This window comes from Leptodactylus fuscus, chromosome 4, assembly GCF_031893055.1.
Source record: "Leptodactylus fuscus isolate aLepFus1 chromosome 4, aLepFus1.hap2, whole genome shotgun sequence".
In the NCBI taxonomy this organism is placed as follows: domain Eukaryota; kingdom Metazoa; phylum Chordata; class Amphibia; order Anura; family Leptodactylidae; genus Leptodactylus; species Leptodactylus fuscus.
Window position 1 is genome coordinate 205,583,973 of NC_134268.1, and position 25,000 is coordinate 205,608,972.

Genomic DNA, 25,000 nt, shown 5'->3' on the forward strand with positions numbered 1-25,000 from the left:
CATATCAGTTTAGTTTACTATTGGAATTTGGTTACTTTTTATTCAAGGAATAATAGATAGATATTAAAAATACAGTCCTGTAAAGAACCGTTGTCGGCCCTTATGATCAAATAGTCCAAAAAAATACAGACCCATACGAAACAGCTGTCAGCTTTTATAATGTATACCTCACCTGTTTTACAACAGTTATTACCCTATCAGTTTACTTTACTATTGGAATTTGGTTACTTTTTAATCAAGGAATAATAAATATAATAGATATTAAAAGTACAGTCCCGTATAGAACAGTTGTCGGCCCTTATGACGTATACGTCATCTGTTTTACAACAGTCACTACTTTTAAGGGAGGAGAAAAATTATATTGGGTCACAAACCAAAAAAATGGGCTGCACACCAATAAAAATGCAAAAAAAGGTGAATTTTTTTTTCCAGATTAGAGTAAATTCCATAGAGGGGACTGAATCGTTGTATCAGATGAGCCAATAAAGAAGAATCACATTTTTCCATAATTTTTTGGAGAGCTGCAAGTTTTATTCTTTATTAGCTATTTGGATAGATATTTTGTTTGTAAATTTTTTCAGTTCTTTCCCTGATCAAAATATAGACCAGTACGGGACAGTGGTCACAATTTACAATGTCTTGTCTGTTTTTTAGTCGATTGCTTTGGGATGGGGGGGGGGATGGGGGGGTGCATAAAATGATACTGGTTAGTAACTTTATATGTACAACATAGATAGGAAAATATCTTTGTACCGTGTTAGCCAGTGGATATGACAACTATGCCTGACGAAGGGACCTAAGTAGTCCCGAAAGCTTGTAATCGGTCGTCATTTTAGTTAGCCATTAAAAAAGGTATCAGTTACTGAAGACTCATCATAGATCATAGATAGATAATATATATGCACTATAGATAGATTCATTAATTTTTCTTTCATTTCTTTCCCTACCCAACAAATGTATTAAATTTTTCTATATAACTGGCTAATTATATATATATATATATATATATATATATATATATATATATATATATCTCGCAAAACATATAAACACATATACAAAAACATACATATATAAACACGCACATAAGTTTTATATATATATATATAAATATAAAGCTATATCTCCTCTAACTGATTACACCAGAGGGGGCAAATAAAATTAATTTTTTTTTTCTAAATAATAGACTTTTTTTTTTCTATCTATTAATATAATCACTTACTTCTTAACCATTTCACCATATCTATTTTGACCATTACCAAACACTAACTTGCAATCTCCAACAGAAATGCCTGTAGCATTACACAAAACCCCCAAAATACTATTTTTTTTCCCCTTTACATTTCTTTGAACTTTCTTTTATACTCTTTATTTTATCTTTTTTTTTTTTTTTTTTAATTTTTGTATTTTTTATTCTAGTAAAAAAATATATTAATTTTTTTAAAATGTATTATTACAAGTAACAACACCCAAATGAATATAACCGCATTGATTTTTGTAAAAAAAAAAAAAAAATTTAATCCAAATTTTTTTTTTTTTTTTTTTAAAAAAAAGGAAATTAAAGCATAAAAAAATTATTAAATTAAATTAAATTAGGAAAAAAAAATCTCATGCAAACTTTGAAGATATTTAATGTATTAAATTTAGAAAAATCCTTAAGGGTAAAGAACAAGGAAAACCGAAGAGGAAGCGAAAAAAAAAAAAATGCAGAAAGGACGGGAGCGACAACATGGTCTTCCCATCGGCCTCCATCACTATTGTTTTAGGCAGCTAAATGAAGGTCCTGCTACACTCAGTTGAATGAAGAGGTCAATGCGGTGGCGGGGTTGCTTGGAGACTGATGGCTGCTACAGGAGCACCAGATAAGCCAGACTAAATAAGCTTCAGCTCGGAGCAGAATGTAAGATGCCGCTGTCTCAGCAGGCCGCACTGTACAGACCGGGCCGCAGCAGCCTGCGCTCGCCTCTGCTCAATGATCATTTCAATGTGAAGCCAATCTCGCCGGGACAAGGGCTAAAATAAGATTGGAAGGATTTTAATTAGAGCGAATACAGGATTACTCCAGTACTGGGACTCCTTTGTTCTTCTTGTTGGGTCACATGTTACCTAAGAATTTCCCCCCTAGCTGTAAATTCCTCTTACCCCCACCCTCTGACCTCTTCCTACTTAAAACCCTGCGTAGAAAAAGGAGTCTTCCCTTTAAATCCAAAAAGCTCAGCATGTCCACAATCTCATGTGCTCGGCTCAATGGAAAGGCGATCAATCAATCTATCGTCGGGAGGGGGGGGGGGGGATGGCTATTTAGGTTAATACGGAGTACTGTCAGATATTAATAATATTTTACACCAGATGGGGGCACTAGAGATGTGTTGTAGTAATGGAAATCTGTTGCGTATAGTGTGTGACGATCATTTATGTATACAGCTATCTGTATACTTTATTATATACTGTGTATACAGTTTCGGCTCAAGGATTTCACATAGTGAAGATTAGTAACCGTTTTGCCTGAAAAAGTGGCCACTAGGGGGCTGTATTGGGCTAAAAGATACAGAAAAAAATGGAACATATTGTCAGCGCTTTAAAGGAAACCATACAAGTAGAGGTGTTACATGGAAACCTATGGGAGCTCATCTTAAAGGGAACCATACAGGTAGAGATATTACATGGAAACCTATGGGAGCTCATCTTAAAGGGATCCATACAAGTAGAGGTGTTACATGGAAACCTATGGGACCTCAACTTAAAGGGATCCATACAAGTAGAGATGTTACATGGAAACCTATGGGACCTCACCTTAAAGGGAGTTAAACACATCCAAAATGCCTCCCAAATCAAAAACATTGGCATGCATAGCTTTCATAAGCGCAGAAACTAATGAAGTAATGCAAAAATCATCTTTTTTATGGATATGCAAATCAGACTGCAAGTGCATTGGGGGCGGGGCCTGATTTGGCTCCACCCATTGTCATTCATACTTATAGATAATATACATATACATGACTGTAGCAGGGGTATGTAAATTGTAAATTTTTGTTCTGCCCCTAGTGGCCAAAAAGACATCCATTCTTGCTGGTGCCTAGCCAGGCCAAGGCTATTTATTTCACATGCATTCTGTGGCTCTGTCTTATTAATCTTTATCAGTATTCGGACACTGAAGCCCTATGGATGGAGAGTCTAGGTGGTCATTATCCAAGGTATATACTAAGGTATCTCCATGCAGGGAGATATACAGGGTGCATCTGCTTTCATGGTCCTTAGCAATACCTTAAAGGGGTCTTCCGACTAAAGACATTACGCCCTGTCCTGTGTCTCTCTGGATGACAGATTCAGCGTCCATTACACTGTATTCATCATTACAGGACTGCCGGAGATCCTTACCTAACAAAGGAAGCTATATATCGCCCAATACCAAGGGTGTGGCAGTGGCTCTCGCCCCAATGAGAACACATGCATGCTCAGTGGAGCCGAGTGTGCAAGCGGGACCCGGAGAAACAACTGTCCACTGACCTGAACTGAAGGCATACTGCCCCCTTGGCAAGTGTCTTGCAGAAAGTAGATTTTTATTTCTTTCTTTATTTTTTTTTAATAAAAAAACAAACAAAAACAAAACATGTCTGCATACCAATAATCTTTAATAAAAATTGACATTTTACCATCCGCATGACAAGGGATGTGTTATCACGTCCTCGCTGGCGTTCTCCCCGTCCGCCCCTTTCCGGTGATAGCGCGGTGTGTAAACAGCTCCATGTTTTGTTTGACAAATGATTGCGGTGTAATTAGTTTATATAGACAGAGCAGAGAACAAGAAGAGAACCAGAGCCGAAGACAAGACGACCGCTGCAAAGATGGCTCCGTGTAATCTAGGCGGCAAATTACAGTGCCAGGCAAATTGTTTCTTACTTAGGAGACGTCTTTCCAAGTGCTATTCATGTCTTACTGCTAGTATGAAACAGATTAACCCTTAAAGGGGTGTTCCCACCTGACTTATGCACAGGATAAAGGCCCTAAAAATCTGGGCTCCGCATCTATCATATGAACAGGGGTCTCCTGACCCCCATCTGATGGATGCAGTGCAGAAAGATTCGGCCGTGCAGGATCAGGTCTCCCCATTCACTAGTAGGGGAGCTGTGAAAATCAATGAGGCCACCTGCCGGGGTAAAGGAAAACTCAAGACGTTGCCAATCCAGGAGATTTCAACTCTCATTTTGCAACTTGTTATGGACAACTGCATGAATTTTCCATTCAGGTAAAAGATAATCTAAAAGTTACCCTTACATAGTTCCTCGAAGGAAACCCTCCTGTTTAATATGACAAAGTGTAAGGGAGACGCAACAGAGTGCTTAGGTAGTCGGGCTGTAGGGCGCCCAGCGAGGATTGTGCACGGCTGATGGGTCTTGTATGGTTGCTCCTAGAACAGTAGGCCTCAGCGTGCAGTGGTGTCACTTCATCCCTAATGTCATATGGGGCGAGAGGGTTTGCCTCTATGGAAAGTAAGTGAGCACTAAGTGCAACTGTATTAAAACAAGAACCTATTTTATCAATTCTCAAAATCCCACACCACTTTTGTGGGACGGGGATCAAGACTTAGGCCACGTATCAGAAATGTACATCGGCTCCTGACATCCATTCTACCACATGGGACCTCCTAATACTTTAATGCAATAACCATTAAAATTCCAAATGCACCAAAAGTCGTGCATTTGTCACGCAACGTTTTCCACCATGACCATGACCTAGGCTGGAGCCCAGCCGTCACCTAGGCATCTGCTGTTACACCCAACTTTTTAGATTGACTTCTCCCATTGTCTATGAAATTTTTATTTCTCTTTTATTGTCTCCAGAGCTGGTCGAGTTATCTCCTGCAGCCTACAGTATGTGGCCGATCCCTGGGGTGCAATACGACTTATTTCTCCAGACTTGGCAGCCGCTGACTGATGTAAGTGCTGTATCCAGCTTCCTCAGCTCCAGCGGAGAAGGACATTATTCACAGCCTAGTTATAGCGCGCGCCGCAAACAGATTGGGAGTAAAACGGGATGAATCCCTGCTGAACGCAGAAGGTAAGAGCCACAAATGATGCAACCCCCACAGGTGAGCATTGCATCAGTCCTGCAGGCCGGGTTGTCGATTTGCTTACAAGGTGTTTATTTCTCATTAGTGTAAATTGACTCCCCATTCCTGCGAGGATACTTTGCATCACGGCACGAGGACTTGTCAAATGGCATTGGATGTCGCATTTGCGGGTCCTGTTGAGTGATAAATTGTATAACTCGGTATGTCGATATTGAAGCACTCCCATATACTTTGGCTGGAGGGTAAAGTCCCATTGGACTTGGCATCGTTCTGAAATAATTTTGGGGATTTTCCAGCCATCCTCAAATAGAGAGGGGAAAGGCCGAAAGGGGCTAAAATGACAAAAGGAAAACTCCCGCGATCCTCTGTTCTGGCTTCGGGCCCACTGCCCCATTATGTACCAGAGTAGCTGGGCCTGAAGTGAAGCAGCTCAGGGGCCGTTGTGTCCAATCACTGGCCTCCGTAGTCACATGTTGTGCAATGGTGCAGTGACTACTAACACGTCACTGTACCAAACATGTGACTACTGAGGCCAGTGATTGGACGAAATGGCCCCTGAGCTGCTTCGCTTCAGGCACAGACTGGAACAAAGGACCCATCGCCAGAAGAGAGGACCAAGGGTGGGTGAGTGGTGCTTATTTTTTTTATTTTCATTTGAGCCACCCTGCAAACTAGAAAACGCCTTTAAGACAACTGGGTTACTGGAGATTTGATAGGGCCCAAAATACAACCCCTCAATATACCTTACAGTACTCTCTTCTTAGCCTCTGATATAGATGTAATACCGAACAGACATGTAGTAGACACGCGTGTGCACAAGCCCTTTACCAGCTGTAGTGGGTTGATCTGTATTTCGGACATACTCTTCAGCCAATGTCTCCTCAAGCTAAGCTGGCCATACACTTCAAAAGACTGTCGGCCAAGACGACTCCTCCCAACGCCACATGCACACTCGGCTGACCAGGAATAGGGAGAGCAAAGAAGGACATTTCTACCTATCAACCCTAAGAAAAAAAACTTTCCAAATCCTTTCCTCGCTGGCATCAGCCATCAAAGGAGAATCAGGAGACCCTAAAAATATTAGATGGTTGACCAGGCGCAGGGTAAAATAAATAAATAAAAATGGACGCCTAATGGTTGGCCAGTCTGGCTGTCGGGTTCAGCAGAAATTAATCTAATGTGTTTGGCAAGTTTTATTGTATCATCACTATTCCTTATAAAAGCCTTTCCCATTTCTAAATTAAATCAAATCTAATCTGGAAACACAACCACAAAGTATTCTATATCATCTATATAGGACAAGTGTGTAAGCTTAGAGGTGAGGACCATCATGCCAATATATGGTTTCAATATATCCGAAAAGACAAATATATATATATATATATATATATATATATATATATATATATATATATATGTTCATGTAATCCATACAAATCTGTCCCAAATATCCTGCTAACCTACCAAATGACTTGAAGGGTATGTTCACACGGGGTTTTTTGGACTGGAGGCCGCCTCAGAATCCGGTCCAGTTATCGGCTAGCCGCGACTGGATGCCAATGCAGTCGACAGCTATTCCCTCCATCTCAACAAACACATGCATTCTCAGACCCTTACATTTTCAAAACAATTGGCTGATCCGTGTACATGGCTACAGATCTCCCAGGACAATGAACTTGCATTACCATTAATATATAAGTAAATACACAGCAATCCCATCCCAACAGAAGACGTAAAATCGGTGGGGTCTCCACATAATATACCAAAAGCTTCCCAACGTCTACACATAATAAGTACAACACACGGATCACCATGAAGGAAGGCAAGTCTACGCCAATATACGGACTAGTCAGTGACACAATGCCCAGGAACCATCTTACCTGAGTTGTAGTCGTGCTGATGGGGGCAGTAGTACAGGAGGACAAGGGGGACGAGGACCCTCCAGGCTGAAGATGGGCAGCAGTGCATTGTGGTATATGAGAACTGGAGACTGGGGTACTGGAGCCGGACAAAGCACTGGGGAAGGAGACTGCTACATCATTGCTGCCGAATATGCCTGGAATAGAAAAAGGCATAAACGGATTAAAGACAAGTAAGACTGCAAGATACAATAGGGGATGGGGTCCGAGGAGCAGATCTAACCAGAGGCAACCACTTCATGGATTGTTTATGTTCCCCATGTATATAGGCTTGTATGATGTTTCTATCTATAGGAAAGGATCGAGCCAAATATAAAGGATATCACGTAATAATAAGGTGCAGACAGACTCCTCTACTGTAGGAACAAAGGATCAGGGATATGGGGCAACACGGTGCCTCAGTGGTTAGCACGGCAGCCTTGCAGCGCTGGAGTCCTGGGTTCGAATCCTGCCAGGAACAACATCTGTAAGGAGTTTGTATGTTCTCCCTGCATTTGCAGGGCTCACAATCTACATTACAAAAAAAAAAAAAAAAACTCATAAAAAATGACGGACTCCACTGCATACCAAAAAAAAAAAAAAAAAAAAAGATCAGGGATGTAAAAATCCAACATGTCCACCGTTTCTTCCCCTTCCAGCCCCCCCCCCCCCGCCCGATATGTATTCCCCATAGTATAACAATTCTTCAGTAACTTTTTCCAGCTTGGGCGGTTCTTCTGTAACTAAACCTGGAAATGTATGAACTGGGTGTTACCATTCCCCTTGTCAAAGAGGCGTGTCCCTACAACGTCTGACACTATCAGTCCACACCCCTTTGACAAGGAAGAGGTAGCATTCAGTTTTTTCATCTAATCCCGAATTTGTAGGCAGGATAACAGAGAAGCGGCACCATGCAGATATATATGATAAGAGGTTACCAATATACCTCCTAACAGAGATATCCGGAGACCTGGCAGGTTATTTTTACATCGGCCAATGCACAATAACAACAAAATCCAAGATCCACAATCATTGTTGTAAAAATTATCTGGTGCTGGCAACAAAGAGGTCTGTGTCAATAAGTTCCTTCACTAATATAAGTGATTGGAGTCTGCTGCGACGGAAAGTTGCAAAAAAAATAAAAGAAAAAAATAAAATAAAATACTTCTCAAAAATTTTGGGACGCAAAAACTGAATAATAATATAATGCAACTCCATTCATTTCTATTAGGGCAGAAGCGGCGAGGCGACAGTGATCTTTGGTCAGGCTAGACAAGTCTTGGCCAAAGTCGTCCGACCTAAAGCAAAATCCTTGCCAAAAAGAATGGTACGGTATTAAAGGGTTAATGCAAAAAGTTGGCTATATAATACCGCCATCTAAGAGGCTAAAAAGTTTTTGTAGAAGAAAAAGAAACCAAAACAAAATAGCAAAACATTGTTTTTGTTTTCGGGAACGACCAATAAATCACCAGCCAAAAAAGAAAAGAAAAAAAACCCACAACAAAACATAAGAAGAAGTAGCTGAAGAAGGAGGAGAACGTGTCTTATTTATCTTCATCTGGCCCTGGACTGATGCCATCTGTGAAATCCATAAGGTCCCCTGATTTATCCGCCGTGTGCTGGATTAGGACACATCTAAAGAGGTAGATCACTCCAGGGCCAGAGGAGTGACGGCCGCGGGGTTTGCAGCACTTGAATAAACCCTGTTGGGATGCACAAAACAGATCAATCACAACATTTGGAGAAAGGTAGGAGCCTTTTCAGGTTGGCACCCATCCGTCTTCCCGTAGGAACACAAAGCCGAGTATGATGGAAGATGGAGAGGTCGAATGTGCGCTGCCTTTCTCCTCTGACACCTACTGCACCAAGAGGGTGAACAACAGGTCAAAGCCCTCTCGGAGCGCCCACCGCGACCAAGACACTGAGGGATCGGCCTCCTGAAGGTAGAGTCACTATTTTATTTTTCCTTGCAACTTGGTATCTATTCAATGTATAGACATAGAATGGAAAAGGTATAGAAACCTAGTAAATAATGTCTATTGTTCTCAGCAAGTAACTGCTGAAAAGACGTCTAGTGTGTATAGTGTCTAAGAGTAGCTGGTGACTTGTGTAATATATATATGTATCCTATCCTACTAATAGAATATATAATATAATATATTATATAATATAAAATATTATAATATTATTATATATATTATTATTATTATATTATATATTATATTATGTTTGTTCCTCAATCACGCAAAAATGGCTGAACGGATTTGCATGAAATTTGCCACATACATAGATAGGAACCCCGATTAAAACATAGGCTACTTTTTATCCCAATAAATTACGTCACTACACGACTGCAGTAAAGGAATTCAGGTTCACACAGCACTAAAGGACCAGTGATGATGTCATCACAGGTCCTTGAGTCATTCTCAGATAGGATCATGCTAGGCAGTGGGCGGAGCTACACACTATTTTGTGGGCAGAGCTATATAGGATGAAGCTGGACGGTGTGAAAGCTGATGAAAATGGAGTCTCATAGAAGATCAGGAGATTACAGAACATGCAGGCTGTGTGTAGGCAAGAGGACTATATCGGGTCTAGAGTTTCAGTGAGTACTACAGGGAATGTGTTGTTTTGACTCTGATGGGGGAGAACTTTGGCACATTTCAGCAACATCCGTTCAGCCCTTTGTAACACAGAAGCTGCTCAGACAGTAACATAACCAGACCTCTGTAATCACAATTGCCTGCCTGATGTAACAGAGTTTAGACAGTGCTGTAGCACACCTCTATAGGCTCTGCATATGCAAACATGTACATACAGCTGGGTATCCTACGCATATGCAGCGATGTAGCAGAGCCGAGGCGCGGGAGCAGACTGATCGAATTTTGGCAAATTTCTGCAACATCAATTCAGCCGTTTCCAACACAGAAGCTGCTCAGAAACTGACTTAAGAACACCCCTCTAATCCATATAGACAGATGTAGCAGAGCTTAGGCAGCGCTGTAGCACAGCTGAGTACGCTCTCCATATGCAGAGATGTACAAACAACTGAGTATACTGCACATATTCTGCGATGTAGCAGAGCCGAGACGCTGGAGCAGAAAGATCATCCACAACAGCAATTGGCTAAATATAAGCGGCTCAGTGCCAACACCAACCCGCAGACGAAGTAGGGCAGATGCTAGTGTATATATACAGTCACCGGCCACTTTATTAGGTACACCTGTCCAACTGCTCGTTAACACTTAATTTCTAATCAGCCAATCACATGGCGGCAACTCAGTGCATTTAGGCATGTAGACATGGTCAAGACAATCTCCTGCAGTTCAAACCAAGCATCAGTATGGGGAAGAAAGGTGATTTGAGTGCCTTTGAACGTGGCATGGTTGTTGGTGCCAGAAGGGCTGGTCTGAGTATTTCAGAAACTGCTGATCTACTGGGATTTTCACGCAACCATCTCTAGGGTTTACAGAGAATGGTCCGAAAAAGAAAAAACATCCAGTGAGCGGCAGTTCTGTGGGCGGAAATGCGTTGTTGATGCCAGAGGTCAGAGGAGAATGGCCAGACTGGTTCGAGCTGATAGAAAGGCAACAGTGACTCAAATAGCCACCCGTTACAACCAAGGTAGCCAGAAGAGCATCTCTGAACGCACAGTATGTCGAACTTTGAGGCAGATGGGCTACAGCAGAAGAAGACCACACCGGGTGCCACTCCTTTCAGCTAAGAACAGGAAACTGAGGCTACAATTTGCACAAGATCATCGAAATTGGACAATTGAAGATTGGAAAAACGTTGCCTGGTCTGATGAGTCTCGATTTCTGCTGCGACATTCGGATGGTAGGGTCAGAATTTGGCGTCAACAACATGAAAGCATGGATCCATCCTGCCTTGTATCAACGGTTCAGGCTGGTGGTGGTGGTGTCATGGTGTGGGGAATATTTTCTTGGCACTCTTTGGGCCCCTTGGTACCAATTGAGCATCGTTGCAACGCCAAAGCCTACCTGAGTATTGTTGCTGACCATGTCCATCCCTTTATGACCACAATGTACCCAACATCTGATGGCTACTTTCAGCAGGATAATGCAATGCCATGTCATAAAGCTGGAATCATCTCAGACTGGTTTCTTGAACATGACAATGAGTTCACTGTACTCCAATGGCCTCCACAGTCACCAGATCTCAATCCAATAGAGCATCTTTGGGATGTGGTGGAACGGGAGATTCGCATCATGGATGTGCAGCCGACAAATCTGCGGCAACTGTGTGATGCCATCATGTCAATATGGACCAAAATCTCTGAGGAATGCTTCCAGCACCTTGTTGTATCTATGCCACGAAGAATTGAGGCAGTTCTGAAGGCAAAAGGGGGTCCAACCCGTTACTAGCATGGTGTACCTAATAAAGTGGCCGGTGAGTGTATATATGTTATACATATATGTATGTCAGTACTATTTCATAGCTATTAACAATCTAATTCTCTCTCTCTTGCACATTACAACATTATGTTGCCTCCCAATAACAGCGACATATCTTGGAGCCAGACGATTTTCACGATCATTGGACGCCAGGATCTAAAATAATAAAAGTGTGGTCAGCGAGCAGGAAACCAGCCTGACTCCAGATCACGTCGCGGCTCTAACAAGCGGGCTGACATAGGTTAAATTATGTTAATGGTGAAAGATACAGTAATGACAATTAAAGCCGCCCCTCCCTACACAATATTTATGGGTGAGATCTCGGGCATATCTACATATCTATAAATGGGATAAGTCATGCTGTTTCCTTGGCAATGGGAAATGGGAGTCTTGCCCTGCTACTTCAAAGACACGGTGCCCCAGTGATCAAATTAAGGGGAACAAGGAATCCTTGCCTTGTTTTAATTAGACGGTAGTGTACGCCGGCTTCATGGAGCACAATTTCCTGGCCCTATTTACCAGACAATCTAATTTGGGCATCTGGGACAGAAGGAGATAAAGTGACCTGTTAATCCTCGACAGTCGACCCTGGGATGAGAGCGGGGGTCTCGGCGAGATTCTTACAGTCATTCTTTTACTATTAGTGCACTTAAGCACTCAGCATCTCCTACCCGGGGTTATAATTTATACAGAAATAACCTGGTAAACATGGACGTACACCGCCGCCGACCCTGAAGGAGCGAAGCACGCGGAAATTACACTGGTAAATGTCATTCAAAAAAATGGAAGAAACTGCTGGAGATCCAAATGGTTTCAAATTATTATTATTTTTTTAAGAAAAAAAAACCACAAACTTTTTTTATTGAGTTTTTTTTTTTTTACAGGCGACCAAATGGCGTAAATTCTAAAGAGCGCCTCCTGCCGCTACGCAGAACATCGTCATGACCGTATGGGTTCTATAGGTGAAAAAAGAAGAACACGAAAGCATGGATTGGGCGCGTCTTCTTATTGCGACTCCTTCCCTATTCCTGGTCGCGTCTCCATCCAACTACCTTGCCTCTTAGTTTGAGGATTTTTTTTTATTATTATTATATTATTATTATTTCCTACATTTGAATTATCTTTTTGTCCTATTTTGGGCATTTCTATCCACAGGGAATAGGGGGGGGGGGGGGGGGGGGAATTCAGAAAAAAAAAAGGGAGCGAGTCCGGCTTGAAAATAAAATGTTATAGAATTATTAATATTGTGGAATTAATTATATGCATAGATTGTTACATATTTACATTAATAGGAATCACTCTGTATGACTATGGCTGTCCACCATTTATAAAGGAGTCAGAGTCGGGCTGTGGAAATGTAGAGGAGTAGGAGGTTTGGCCCTGTATAAGCGGCCATTTTCTTGTGGCCCGGGCATGCGCATGTCGGCTCTGCCCGTGGCCTAGAAGATTGAAACCCAGGACGGAAGAAGACGCGTAGAGAGGCCGTTCCTGAAGAAAATGGAAGCGGCGCTGGAGAGTTCTCTCATAGCATTGGTGACGCCCACAGTGCTGTTTGAGCGCTAAGGACCACCCCCAGTGCTGCGAGAGAACTCATTTGCATACCGAAGAAAACCGGCGTTTCTACCGAAAGGCGGCGCGGAGAAGACATCTAAAGGTAGGAGAAGAATAGCCTTTCTTAAGGCTATTCCTATGTGGTAGGCAGAAAAAAATGAGTTTTAATGATAGGATCCCTTTAAGGCTATTCCTACGTGTTAGAAAAAAGGGTATCCAATGATAGTATCCCTTTAAGAATGAACTGACATCATCTATTGTCAGTAGTGGATGCAATGATGGGCCAGCGGTGTTATCTATAGACGGATTATCTTCTATTATCTACAGAATTGGCATTAACATTTATTATTAGGCTTGGTGGCCAGAGTTAAAACGACACAAATAGAGATTTAAAAATAAAACCATCAAAAATTGGCCATTTTTGGTAACGCATTCCCTTTAAGGTTGAACCCATTGCTTTTCATGGATATTCCTATGCATCTACGTGTACTGTTCTGGCTACTGAATTCATATGAAGTCTTCATCATCTGGATCATCAACAAAAATGACACATTAGCGATCCGTCATATTGTAGAATAATACAATAGCCCAGTCCTAGCACTAACCCCAAAGATCCTAAAGAAGGAGAGAGAGGCAATTTGCTCTGATAAATATGCATCAGCCGCACTTTGCTGGAAATCCTCCCATTTACACTCATTTCCCTGCTATGTTTGCTCTGCTTTGCATAACAGACAGAAAGGTAATTAAAATTGACGCCATCCAATTTACCATGGCTAGTGCCATTTGCATAGTGTCACCACGGCTTCCCCTTATATCAGTCAAAATTAGATTTCTATAATCTTGTTAAACAAAATCAGCTTTTAGAATCTATTGCCAAAAAAATGCAAACCACTTAACCGGGCGGCGTGGGCGCGGAGCCCTTCCTTGACACGTTAACCCTTCCATATGTCCGGCCAACTCCCCTATGTCACAGACACCTGGTGGATACGTTATCCCAGATCTGGTGACCACTCAGACTTCACTTAAAGGGGTTATCCAGGATTGCTTTTATTTATGGGCTATGCGTAGAATAGGCCATAAATATTTGATCAGTGGGGAGCGGCTGCAGGGGGTCGGCTATGCAGGCCGAAAATATACAGTGCACGGAGCTGGAAGCAGTTAGGTCTGTGCGCTATATAGTGGCCAGATGATGGTACTGCAGTTCAGCTCCCATGGGGGCAGATTTACCAGCTTTTTACTCCCCAGTTGAGACAAAAATGGTCTTTTGGGTTACAGTTTGGGCACTCAGTCTCTAAAAGGTTCGCCATCACTGTCCTAATGTATATTGGGGTCTCCTGCCTTTCCCTGATGTCAGTGTTAACAAGGATCAGGCATGCTGGATTTCAACATGCTCAATTCTGTATTCTCATAAGAATTATGCCTGCAACAAAAATTGGGTGCAAGACATACAGATTTTCTATAAGACTTCTCCATAGCTTAATACATTGGTATGTGTGTCAGCTGTACTAAACAATGCTTCCATATACACGCACATAGAGGAGACTGACTAACATTAATAATGATATGAATGGTAACACCATGGGCGCCCTCCTGTGTTTCCATCACCTCTCTTCTCACTGAGGACTTGTTTCGTTGACCTTGCCTGGGCGACCTTATCTTGCGCACACGGCCTAAAAGCTTTGGCTGCTCCATAGACCATGCACTTGCTATTAAGTTATTATTTGTGTCGTGGGCTATTGTGTGGCAGAACAAGGCCCCCCCATTTCCAGAATCTGAAAGTGTAACCGTGTTTTAATCTGCAGACTCGGCTCTGAAAGATGGCACCCTTCATCTTTCTCCTTGAAAGGGAGCCGTTCCCATGCAGACACGCGGAAGAATAAAAAGTCGTTCAATAAACCGGAGCGCGGCTTAAAAGCCCATTTACATGTAGACTTGTGGGTTCTGCAAGGTTCAAGGGAGAAAGTAGTCTTTAGATGTCCAGACCTCCTACCTAGCCATTGAATGAATGCAGTTACACTATATAGAAAAAGGAGGCGCGGATATAACATCCCATCGATACAGCGTCGGGAGCGGTAAGTAAAGTGCACTTATGTCAATTTATTCTCCACCTCCGCCAAACTGTGACTTTCATTCACTACAGATGCCAACACAAGTACAAAAGAGGGTAAAGGAAGCCTTATAAGAGAGGTAAATCCTGGATGTAATGCTGCCACATGTGTCCCACTTGTTAACCCTTTACAGTGTACCCCAAATTATAAAACTACTTCCCATACATGAAAAGTCCAGGTCAAGATAAGAAACTCTGTAATATATCTTATTAGAGAAATCTGTCTCCTTCTCCACTTATCAGACTATTTATCTGTATCAAACACAGAAGTCTATGGAGAGGGGAGAGAGAAGAGGACTAGATAATTGAGTTACTGCCTTAAGTCTTAGCTTGAGTCTTATCGGTGTAGAAAAGTGGTTCTTTTCCAGTGGTCTACTCCATAGACTTCTATGTAAAAAGTAAGACAACTTGGAAAATGGAGAAGTAAATAGATTTCTTTAATAAATTATATGATATAGTTTCTGATATTCACCTGTACTATTCATTAAGAGGTACACTTTAACTGTACTGAGACCAAGGGTCATATAGATTAAATACATAGAAGGGGGCAGGGGCAGAACGACCCAGGGCCCGGGAAGGTTCCGATTATTTGACCCAGGGGACAGGTTGGAACTCTCAAGTCAATGAAAAAGAATCCAGTGGATACAGCAAGGCAAGCCCTTGGACAATCCCTTTAAATGAATGTCCATCAAACACACCCATTTCTGGTGGGACCATCTATTTTATAAGGGGTGTCCCAGAGGCAGATATCTGGGGATTGAGGCATTGGGGGGTTGTATTTCAACACACCAGATTATGGTTTTCTTGGCACGAGGTGTCTGGAAGTGGTCTTTACCTTATATCTCCTCAAAATCTATACACACTTGGCCAAGTAGACCATATGTGTGGTGGCGCCAGATTATAACCTGGCCAAACAAGAATATGGCCACCAGGTATCCCACGCTCTTTGTCTGAGCCTTCCAGTGACTATATATATATATATATATATATATATATATATATATATATATATATATATATATATATATATATATATATATACATATATATGATCTACACATTCTTACTGATCTATATACTAAACTTAAGACCCTGACTCAAAGTGCACACAGCCTTAAGACATTTTTTTTCACCCATGGAGTAAAATGCTGCACCCTAGAAAAAAAAGGAAATTTCAACGGAGATCTTCCAAAAGCAAAAAACCTACAGCGCCTCTACAGGGGGATAGAGGAATTATCCAGTCCCAATGACACCAATGCACTAACCATTCATAGTAAGTCTGTTTTGGGTCCTCCAGGACATATTTTTGCAGTCAGGCATCATGCATGGTAATTTTTTTTTACATTTTTTTCTTTACATTGTGGTCAGTGGCTGATGTTTGGGGAATACTCCTGATCCAAGTCTCAAATTCATTACCATTACCATATTCTAGGGTCTGAATGGTTAAATTGCATACATAAAAGCTATACAAAAGTCACTATACAAGAGGAGCGTTCCTGGGGAAGGTGACAGGGTTGTGCACATGCAAAAAAGACAAGTTGTTCACGTCACCCACCTGATCCAACAGGAGAAGAGCCAACACTTAAGCTCTGGAGGCTGCCATTCCTGAGCAACGTAGGGGACCTCTGGAGGCCAGAGCTGGCTATACTGCCTGCCGCAGAGGCCACCGAGGATGTTGGTGAAGCCGAGGAAACAGACAAGTTGGACACACTGTCTTGATTCTTGCTCCCTTTCGGCCGGCCAGGCCCATGTCTACTTTGTTTACTTCCTTTCCTCTTTTTCTCTTTCACGGCCTCTTCTTCCACCATGGAGGATTGTACCCGCTTGTATCCCGATACAGTAAGGCTTGAGTTAACATAATCTCCGGGAACACTATCAAAGTTTTTGGTTTGGAAGGACATAACTGGATTGGATGGAAGGCTCATGAGGGAGTTAAATCCGCTAACCGTCCCTCCTTCCTGCAGTCCGATCTCCCCTTTGGACATGTCTTTGGTTGAGGGGAGCTGCTGAGGGTGGTGATAGCCATCAGTCCGCACTTCGGAGTCTGTGAAACTCAGAAAATCCTGGGGTGACTGCACCGAGCTCCCTGAAGAGGACTTAACACTGCTCGGGGTCCCTGAAAAACTACCTAAGAGACAAAACCGAAAAAAAAAAAGGTATAAGATATTTGCAATGCCTGCAGGTAGATATAGGGTTAAGAGACAGAAGGTTTATCTGGTCTGGAACAAATCTGTCAAGTTTTCATGCAAACAAGAATTCTGTGCACACTGAACAATGCATAGACGATACATAGAGACGGACATAACTCCTTGTGCTGCCATGTTGTATCTAAGTAAGTCACAGTAGGAAGGCCTCTATAGGACAGTGGTTTTGTAGTACAAGATCCTTGTGTCACCTCATGCCTTTAAGCGAATCCACTACCACCAAAATCTCTCCTGAACCACTCCTATGCGGTTGTAGGACGGGATAGCAATATAGGACTGTTTAGCACCAAACTCATGCAAACCCGTCATGCAGATGTTGCCCATTTTCGGGTCAAGCCCTGGATCCTGTGCTGCAGGGCAACAGGTCTATGGAGACCGCTAGTGGTCTTTTTTTCGCTAGCGGTTTGTTCCTGCTAGCGGAAAAAAAGAAGCGAGCTGCCCTTTCTTGAGACAGATTCCGCCTCGTGAAATTAATACAAGTGAATGGGAGGCGGAAAACTGCATTGCGGTTTTTGGCAAAAAACGTGATGCAGTTTTTAAAGGTCCATTCGCTGTGCTGGAGGGGAAAACCGCCTGGTGGTTTTTACCAGTCCAAAAACCGCCCCAATGTCAAAAACCGCTTCCTAATTCCTGAAGCGTTTTTTTTTTTTTCCCCTGGACCAAATTCCGCCCCCCCCTTATTCATGTGTGAACTAGCCCCTTCTTCAACTCCTTGATTCCTGCCATTCCCTTTTTTCGACACTCACTGGGTTCACACTGGTCCTCTTCACGTAGAAAATGTCAAGACTGGACAAGCGGGAGTAATGTTAGAATAACTGCGGCAGAAGATTGTCGAGAAATTTATTTGGGGTTTTGTTTTTTTCCTTTAAAATTTATAAAAAAAAGTACCTAATATTCTCGAGTATAAGTCGACCCGAATATAAGCCGAGACCCCTAATTTTACCACAAAAAACTGGGAAAACTTATTGACTCGAGTATAAGCCGAGGGGGGGAAATGCAGCAGCTACTGGAAAAATTCAAAAATTAAAATGGCCGGAGTTTTTGGGTGCAGTAGATGCTGGGGGAGGGGAGGGGGTGTTTTGGTTGTCTGTCTGCCCCTTCCCTGAGCTTGAGGACTGAGTTCCCCCCCCCCCTCCCCCCACTCGGAATTCAACCTGGCTGACTATAGGGGATCTGCAGTGCTCCTATTAACCCCTTCCTGACGGAACAGGAGCACTGCAGATCCCCTATATTCAGTAGACCGGGCACTGTCAGACACAGAGACACCTAATGTGTTTGTGTGTCACAGTCATTTTCTACTTTTATATGTATTCTAGGGAAAGGAGGGATTTACAACTTTTATTTTAAAATTATAATTTTTTAAAGCTTTTTTTTTTCGACTATTTTATGGGAGACTCGAGTATAAGCCGAAAAACTGTGCTGAAAAACTCGGCTTATACTCGAGCATGTATTCTAGGGAAAGGAGTGATTTACAACTTTTTTAAAAAAAAAAAATTTAAAGCTTCTTTTTTTCCCCCACTATTTTATGGGAGATTCTATATATTGATATTGCGGCTGGTCATAGACCCCACACCCTCCTAAAAAAAATATAAATATATATATATATATATATATATATATATATATATATATATATATATATATATATATATTTATTTATTTTCCTGACTCGAGTATAAGCCGAGGGGGGGGCTTTTTCAGCAAAAAAAAAAAAACTGCTGAAAAATTCGGCTTATACTCGAGTATATACGGTAAAATAATTCACTGAATTGAAAATTATTCACAGCGAAAAACCCACCAAAATTGGAGAGGTAGTGGAAAAAAAAAACCCAACCAGGCATTAGCTCATCAGGAATAAATATTTCAGCTATAATCCAATAAAATATTTTATTAGATTTCAGACCAATACAAACCAAGCGCAGCTGAGACGTATAATCGACCTAAGTAAGAACAGAGCTTGAAAATAAAAAAAATAAAAAAAAAGTTGGCATGTCCTTCCCCGACCTTCTCTGATCTTCGGTTTCCTTCAAAAAGTTGACAAATGGGTAGTAAATATTAGAGCGCTTACCCGGCTGGGTACGGGAGAAGCTTTAAGACAGGCGCTATTTTGTCACTTAATTAGCAGCTATGTAAAATGGGTTTCCATTAGCCGATCCGACTGTCACATCTGTCTTTCTTTTAGCCTTTTGTTATTACAGCTGCTGGTAAGAGCTCATTAGGATTCTATAACTTCTTCTAATCCTATATAGCAATGGAAAGGATTTCGCCAAACTATTTTTTTTCCCCTTCCTTAAACAGCCGACTGAATTATGTTGGATATGACAACATCTGAAAAGCGCTACGGTAAGACGAGGCATTGCAGAATGGAAGAATCGGAGCCGGCGCCAAAAATCCCGTGCCAGATGATTCGGTCATGTTTTTGGAAGGGAGAAGAAAGAAAAAAATTCACAAAAATTGTTAAAGTATTTTTGGATATTCTAGGCAGAATATTAGGATCTTCCTACTATCCAGAAGCCAGATGATGGAAATTTTGGCATTGCGAAGCTTCCCCGATTACTCCAGATTTCATATAGGTAAGAGACATTTTTTAGGAATTTAATAAAAATGATTATAACACTTGGAAATGTGGAAAAGAAGTCACCAATAATCATCTGTTAAATCCCCCCGCCACTCCGGTGGTCCCCGCCAGTCTTTACTGCACTGATGACATCACCTATATCCACACATCCAATCACGGGTGTCAGCGATGAAGCTCACATGGACCGAACTAGACCGCGAGGGTCAATGACTGGCTGCGGTGGAATGAAATGAACGTTTGTGAAAAGCAGGACTCGCCTCGCCCACTCCCAGCCCCTCTGGTTCCTATGCTCTGCAGGTGTTAGACCCTCTCAACACACAGGAAGTGACCGCTCCGTCAGTCTTGTGAAATTTGCTCGATCGCCGATTGGGATCCGATCTTTCCCAATCCCGATCGCTCAACCCTATTAATAATTGATATATACATGAATAGGGCTGAGCCAATCTTGAGATAACCTCCGACCTCGATCCAGTGATACGGTTCTGTGATAGAGTAGCTGAGCTCCTTGCCCCATGTTAACCTATGTGTTAAGATGGGGCAAGGAAGTAGAGACCAACAGGTACCCTGACAGAATAGGATAGGCGAATATCAGCGAGGTGAGTATTGCTTTGATTGCGATCAGAATTCCGATCCCGATATTTCCCATCAGGATCGAGGTTGGAGGTTATCTCAAGATTGGCTCAGCCCTATTCATGTATATATCAATTATTAATAGGGTTGAGCGATCGGGATCAGGTAAGATCAGTGATCGAGCAAATTTCACAATCAGGATCAGCTGGAGAATGATCGAGAATTCAGATTTCAAAAACGATCCTGAAATTTCAAGATCGGTTCAACCCTACACATACCCTATTAGTAACTGAGATAATATAGAGGTTTTACCTCTATTACAGCCATTCACCTATTAGCCAGTGTGGCGAGCGGCTACGCAGAGTCATCTCACCATGGATGACTCAAAAAAAAAAATTACATTATATGTATTAATTGGGAAAGCTGTAATACTTCATCTCTCCTGCGGAGGCACTGCAGGGAATTGGAATGGTTGCCATATTTCCTCACGGATTCCCAACAGACTAGCAAAAAAAAATTTATTAAAGATTTTGCATTAAAAAAAAAAAAAGTCACAATTTTTGGTGCAAGGCTGCTTTTACTTCTTTGTCCAAAAACTAGGTGCAGTGCTTAACTTGAGGGGTCTCCTGTGACTCAGCAGGTTTACCATAATTTACGTCATAAACTAGCATAACTTATAGCTCAAATGCAAAATATAAAAAATATCTAAAACAGATACAGAATGTGTACGTGACAGTGGATGACACCCAACCCATAGGAATACTAGGATGTTCTGACTACATCACAAACTTAGCTCTGCTCCATCTGGGTCTAGCATGGAGAGTCGTCGTGACCTACATACATAGAGCTAATGGACACACTTCATTACCTTGCTGGAAGGGACTGGTGGCGGCGGCGGCCGTACTGGTAGCGTTCCTCCCGCTGCTGGACTTGCGGCCACGCTGAACAGAGTTGTGCGCCGCCGTCTTCTTGGCTTTGCTCTCTGGCATTCGTGTTTCCAGAGCTTCTTTCACAATTGATGGATGTGCAGAAACCTCCTGGAAATTTGCATTTGTGAACCGCGCTGCAGTTTCCTCCAAACGCTTTACTGAGCTCGTGACCGAGGTGTTGTTATTGTTGGTGCTGCAGGTGTATGACTGAAAGTTACACACAAGAGAGTGAATATGGACGTTCATATCAACAGGACGTGCTACACAAGAGGACAAACTGGACCCAAAATGACAGAACTACAAAGTGATACTTGCCCAAAAGGACTCTGGTGGAAGACTGCGGCCATATTACTACAGTGTATATACATAGAAAGAGTCCAGAACCCACATTCATGAAAAAACAAAATAATCGTGGCATTTTCTATCATATGTTGTATTACGGAGGTAATTTTACGCAATATGGGCTGTATTAGGGTCCATTCACACAGAGTTTTTTGGCACTGATTTTGATGCTGAATCCGCGTCAGAATCCACGTGGAAAAAAAGCCTCCCATTGACTTTAATGGGTTCCTTTTTCGGGTAGGGGAAAAAGGAACTCATTGAAGTCAATGGGAGGCATTTTTTTTTCCACTTGGATTCTGACGCGGATTCAGCATCAAAATCAGCGCCAAAAAAACTTCACGAGAATGGTCCCTTATGGAGGTACTTTCAGGGGATATGGTGCTGTATTATGGAGGTACTCTCTTGGGATATAGTGCTGTATTAAGGAGGTAATTCAGGGGATATGAGCTGTATTATGGAGGTAATTTAGGGGATATGGTGCTGTATTATGGAGGTAATTTAGGGGATACGGGCTGTATTATGGAGGTAATTCAGGGGATATGGTGCTGTATTATGGAGGTAATTCAGGGGATATGGCGCTGTATTATGGAGGTAATTCAGGGGATATGGCGCTATATTATGGAGGTAATTCAGGGGATATGGTGCTGTATTATGGAGGTACTTTCAGGGGATATGGTGCTGTATTATGGAGGTACTTTCAGGGGATATGGTGCTGTATTATGGAGGTACTTTCAGGGGATATGGGCTGTATTATGGAGGTACTTTCAGGGGAAATGGCGCTTATTAAGGAGGTAATTCAGGGGATATGGCGCTGTATTATGGAGGTACTTTCAGGAGATATGGCACTGTATTAAGGAAGTATTTCCTTTAGGCTATATGGGGCTGTATTATGGTATAATTTATTTAACATAGTTTTATGTAATATTTCAACATTTCCTTTTACACATCTTGCACCATAAAAATAAACGTCTTCCCTTTAAAGGCGAATTATCTTATAAAGTAATTCCATATTGCTAGGACTGATCCTGAGAAGGAAGGTGGCCATAGGATTGGGTCCCCTTCCCAGACCTTCCTTCTTCCTTACAATATGGCGCCCAGACACACAATATGCATAGGTGTCGGCTGCAGTTCGCTGCATGGCCAGATGGCTGGGTCGTCGCTGTGCAGGTATAAAACAGTAAATACATAAAGTGCACAAGTCTGAGGGGGTAATAACATGAGAATTCTTGAGGTTAAAACCTCTTTGCTGAATGCGGCCCCTTCATTCTCAGGATCGGTGCAGATGCCAGTGGTCGGACTAATAATATAGTAAGCGCATAAAAACTGTATAAAAATCAATCAAAAAGAAAAAGTTACCAATTCTGCATTAAGAAACAAAAACTATACACATACATTATAACATACAAAATAGAATAAAAAATTTGATAAATAAAGTTCCGAATCATCTTAAAGAAAAAACGTTTGCGTTTCGCCATCGTCATAGAGCTAATAAACCTCGGCCGTCGATAGGTCAATGTAATTAAATCTCGGATTATTCCAACTATCACGTAAATAAAATTGTTACAAGCAGAGAAGAAAAACAAAAGCGCTAAAGCCGTCAATATCATCAATTCTAAGCAATCGATAGACAAGTAAACGGCACAGAGCAAGGTTACAGATTCGGTTCTAGTAAACATCACGGTGACGGTAATTCGTCCTGATCTGTTCCGATCAATTACAGTCATTACGTTATAAAAGCCCGAATCAATAAAACCATTCTACGAGTCTTCCTAATTACACCGGGGTGATCGGAACGACGAGGCCGGCCGCCAGCTCTGCCAACGGAAACATTAAATGGGAAGTGATCGCCGGATCTTCTTAATTGTTTACTAACTTACAATGGCGTTAATGAGCGACGGCTCCAAACGATGGTTTTATATACCGTACATATAATAGACGGTAAACGCTACGATAGTGAGAACCCGTACCGCCATTTCTGTGTGTGTTTTTGACGACAAATATTCCAGGGCATTTCTGCGCCGTCTACATTTAACCGTATAGACAAGGAGGTTACGATACATGGACCCATAGCACCCTGCCCACTGTACCAATGTATAAGTTTTGGTGTACATTTGGCGGTACTTTTTTCCCCATATAATATTACTATTACTGTATAGTAAACGGTGCTATTCTAAACAGAAGAGTTCAGTACGAACAAAATAAAAAATATACCACAATGTAGTTTGTTTTTTTCATTTAAAGCATTGGCATCTATAGGTGGCAGAAGGCATTCATTGCCATCTGATAAACATAAATATTCAAGTTTTCCATAGGAAAAGCCTCCCAAAGGAAATCTCGCAAGGACGCCGCTAATACAGGTGGCAGTAGAGGAAGAATTCTGTCTTCCTCATTACATCAGGGAAGACAGGCTTGCACATTCCAGTGAGCGCCCTCTATTGGGTTTGCAACACTGAGGCACCTGACTTCCTAATTACATCATGGAAGACAGATTTGCATATTCTTCCCATGGTCCTTTGCGAAGTGGAGTGCTAAAGGCTTAATAAGTCTCCTCACACCTATATGGTGGTCTCTCCCCAAGGAGTGACAATATCCCCTTAACCTTATATATATGCTAGGCCCACTATACATATCCAGGGCTATAGCCATAGCACCTTACAGTGTACACCGTGTTATACTAGACACTATTTCGTGATCAGGAGACTTCATACAATCGGAGGTTCCTATGCCAATCTTAATATGAAGTGCATTGGAAGAAAATGCACCAAATGTATTAAAGGGATGGTCCACGACCTGAAGGTAATTGAAACGATTAACCTAACAACAGCGTAGGTCAGCAGTATCACCTTGGCCCGGTTCAATCACAAGACCCCATTCCAAGTAGGTGTTGGGATGGGGGTTTGTGTCCAGAGCATTGGAAACCATATACTATAGAAACCTCCTATTCAAGTGAGTGGCAACTGTGGCTTCAGGCACCACCACAACGGTGTATGGAGCTCTGTACACTGTATATAGCGTCCAATCCATACAGTGTAACAGTGGCTCCTGGAACTGTGCCCCCATTTCCACTCACTTGTGGCCGATACCTGATGAGGCCGGGGTCCGGGTGTCAGACCCAGACAGATGTGATAGTGATGACCTATACTATGGATCAGTACCAAGTACCTTCAGGTCCTTGACAACCCTTTAAGAAGCACAAAGCTCAAACAAAATTTGGGGCATTTTTGGCCACCTGTGTGCCAGTTTAGTAAATCCATGCAGGTGAGGAGCTGATGTAGATGTTGCTCAATAACTGAAGCAGGTTTCTGATATAATGTATAGTAAATCTGTCCCCTGCT

At 42.0% G+C, this 25,000-nt stretch overlaps 1 protein-coding gene across 5 annotated transcripts in view; it reads right to left on the minus strand.

The window, feature by feature from the left end:
* Positions 1–25,000, minus strand: part of MLLT10 (MLLT10 histone lysine methyltransferase DOT1L cofactor) — a 220,057-nt gene that overhangs the window by 34,270 nt on the left and 160,787 nt on the right. For all 5 annotated transcript variants that reach the window (XM_075271697.1, XM_075271694.1, XM_075271693.1 and 2 more), the window contains 3 exons: positions 21,263–21,530; positions 16,598–17,170; positions 6,952–7,127 (listed from right to left, as the gene is read on the minus strand). In XM_075271697.1, the coding sequence (XP_075127798.1) occupies positions 6,952–7,127; positions 16,598–17,170; positions 21,263–21,530 (1,017 nt within the window). The remainder of the gene's footprint in view (positions 1–6,951; positions 7,128–16,597; positions 17,171–21,262; positions 21,531–25,000) is intronic.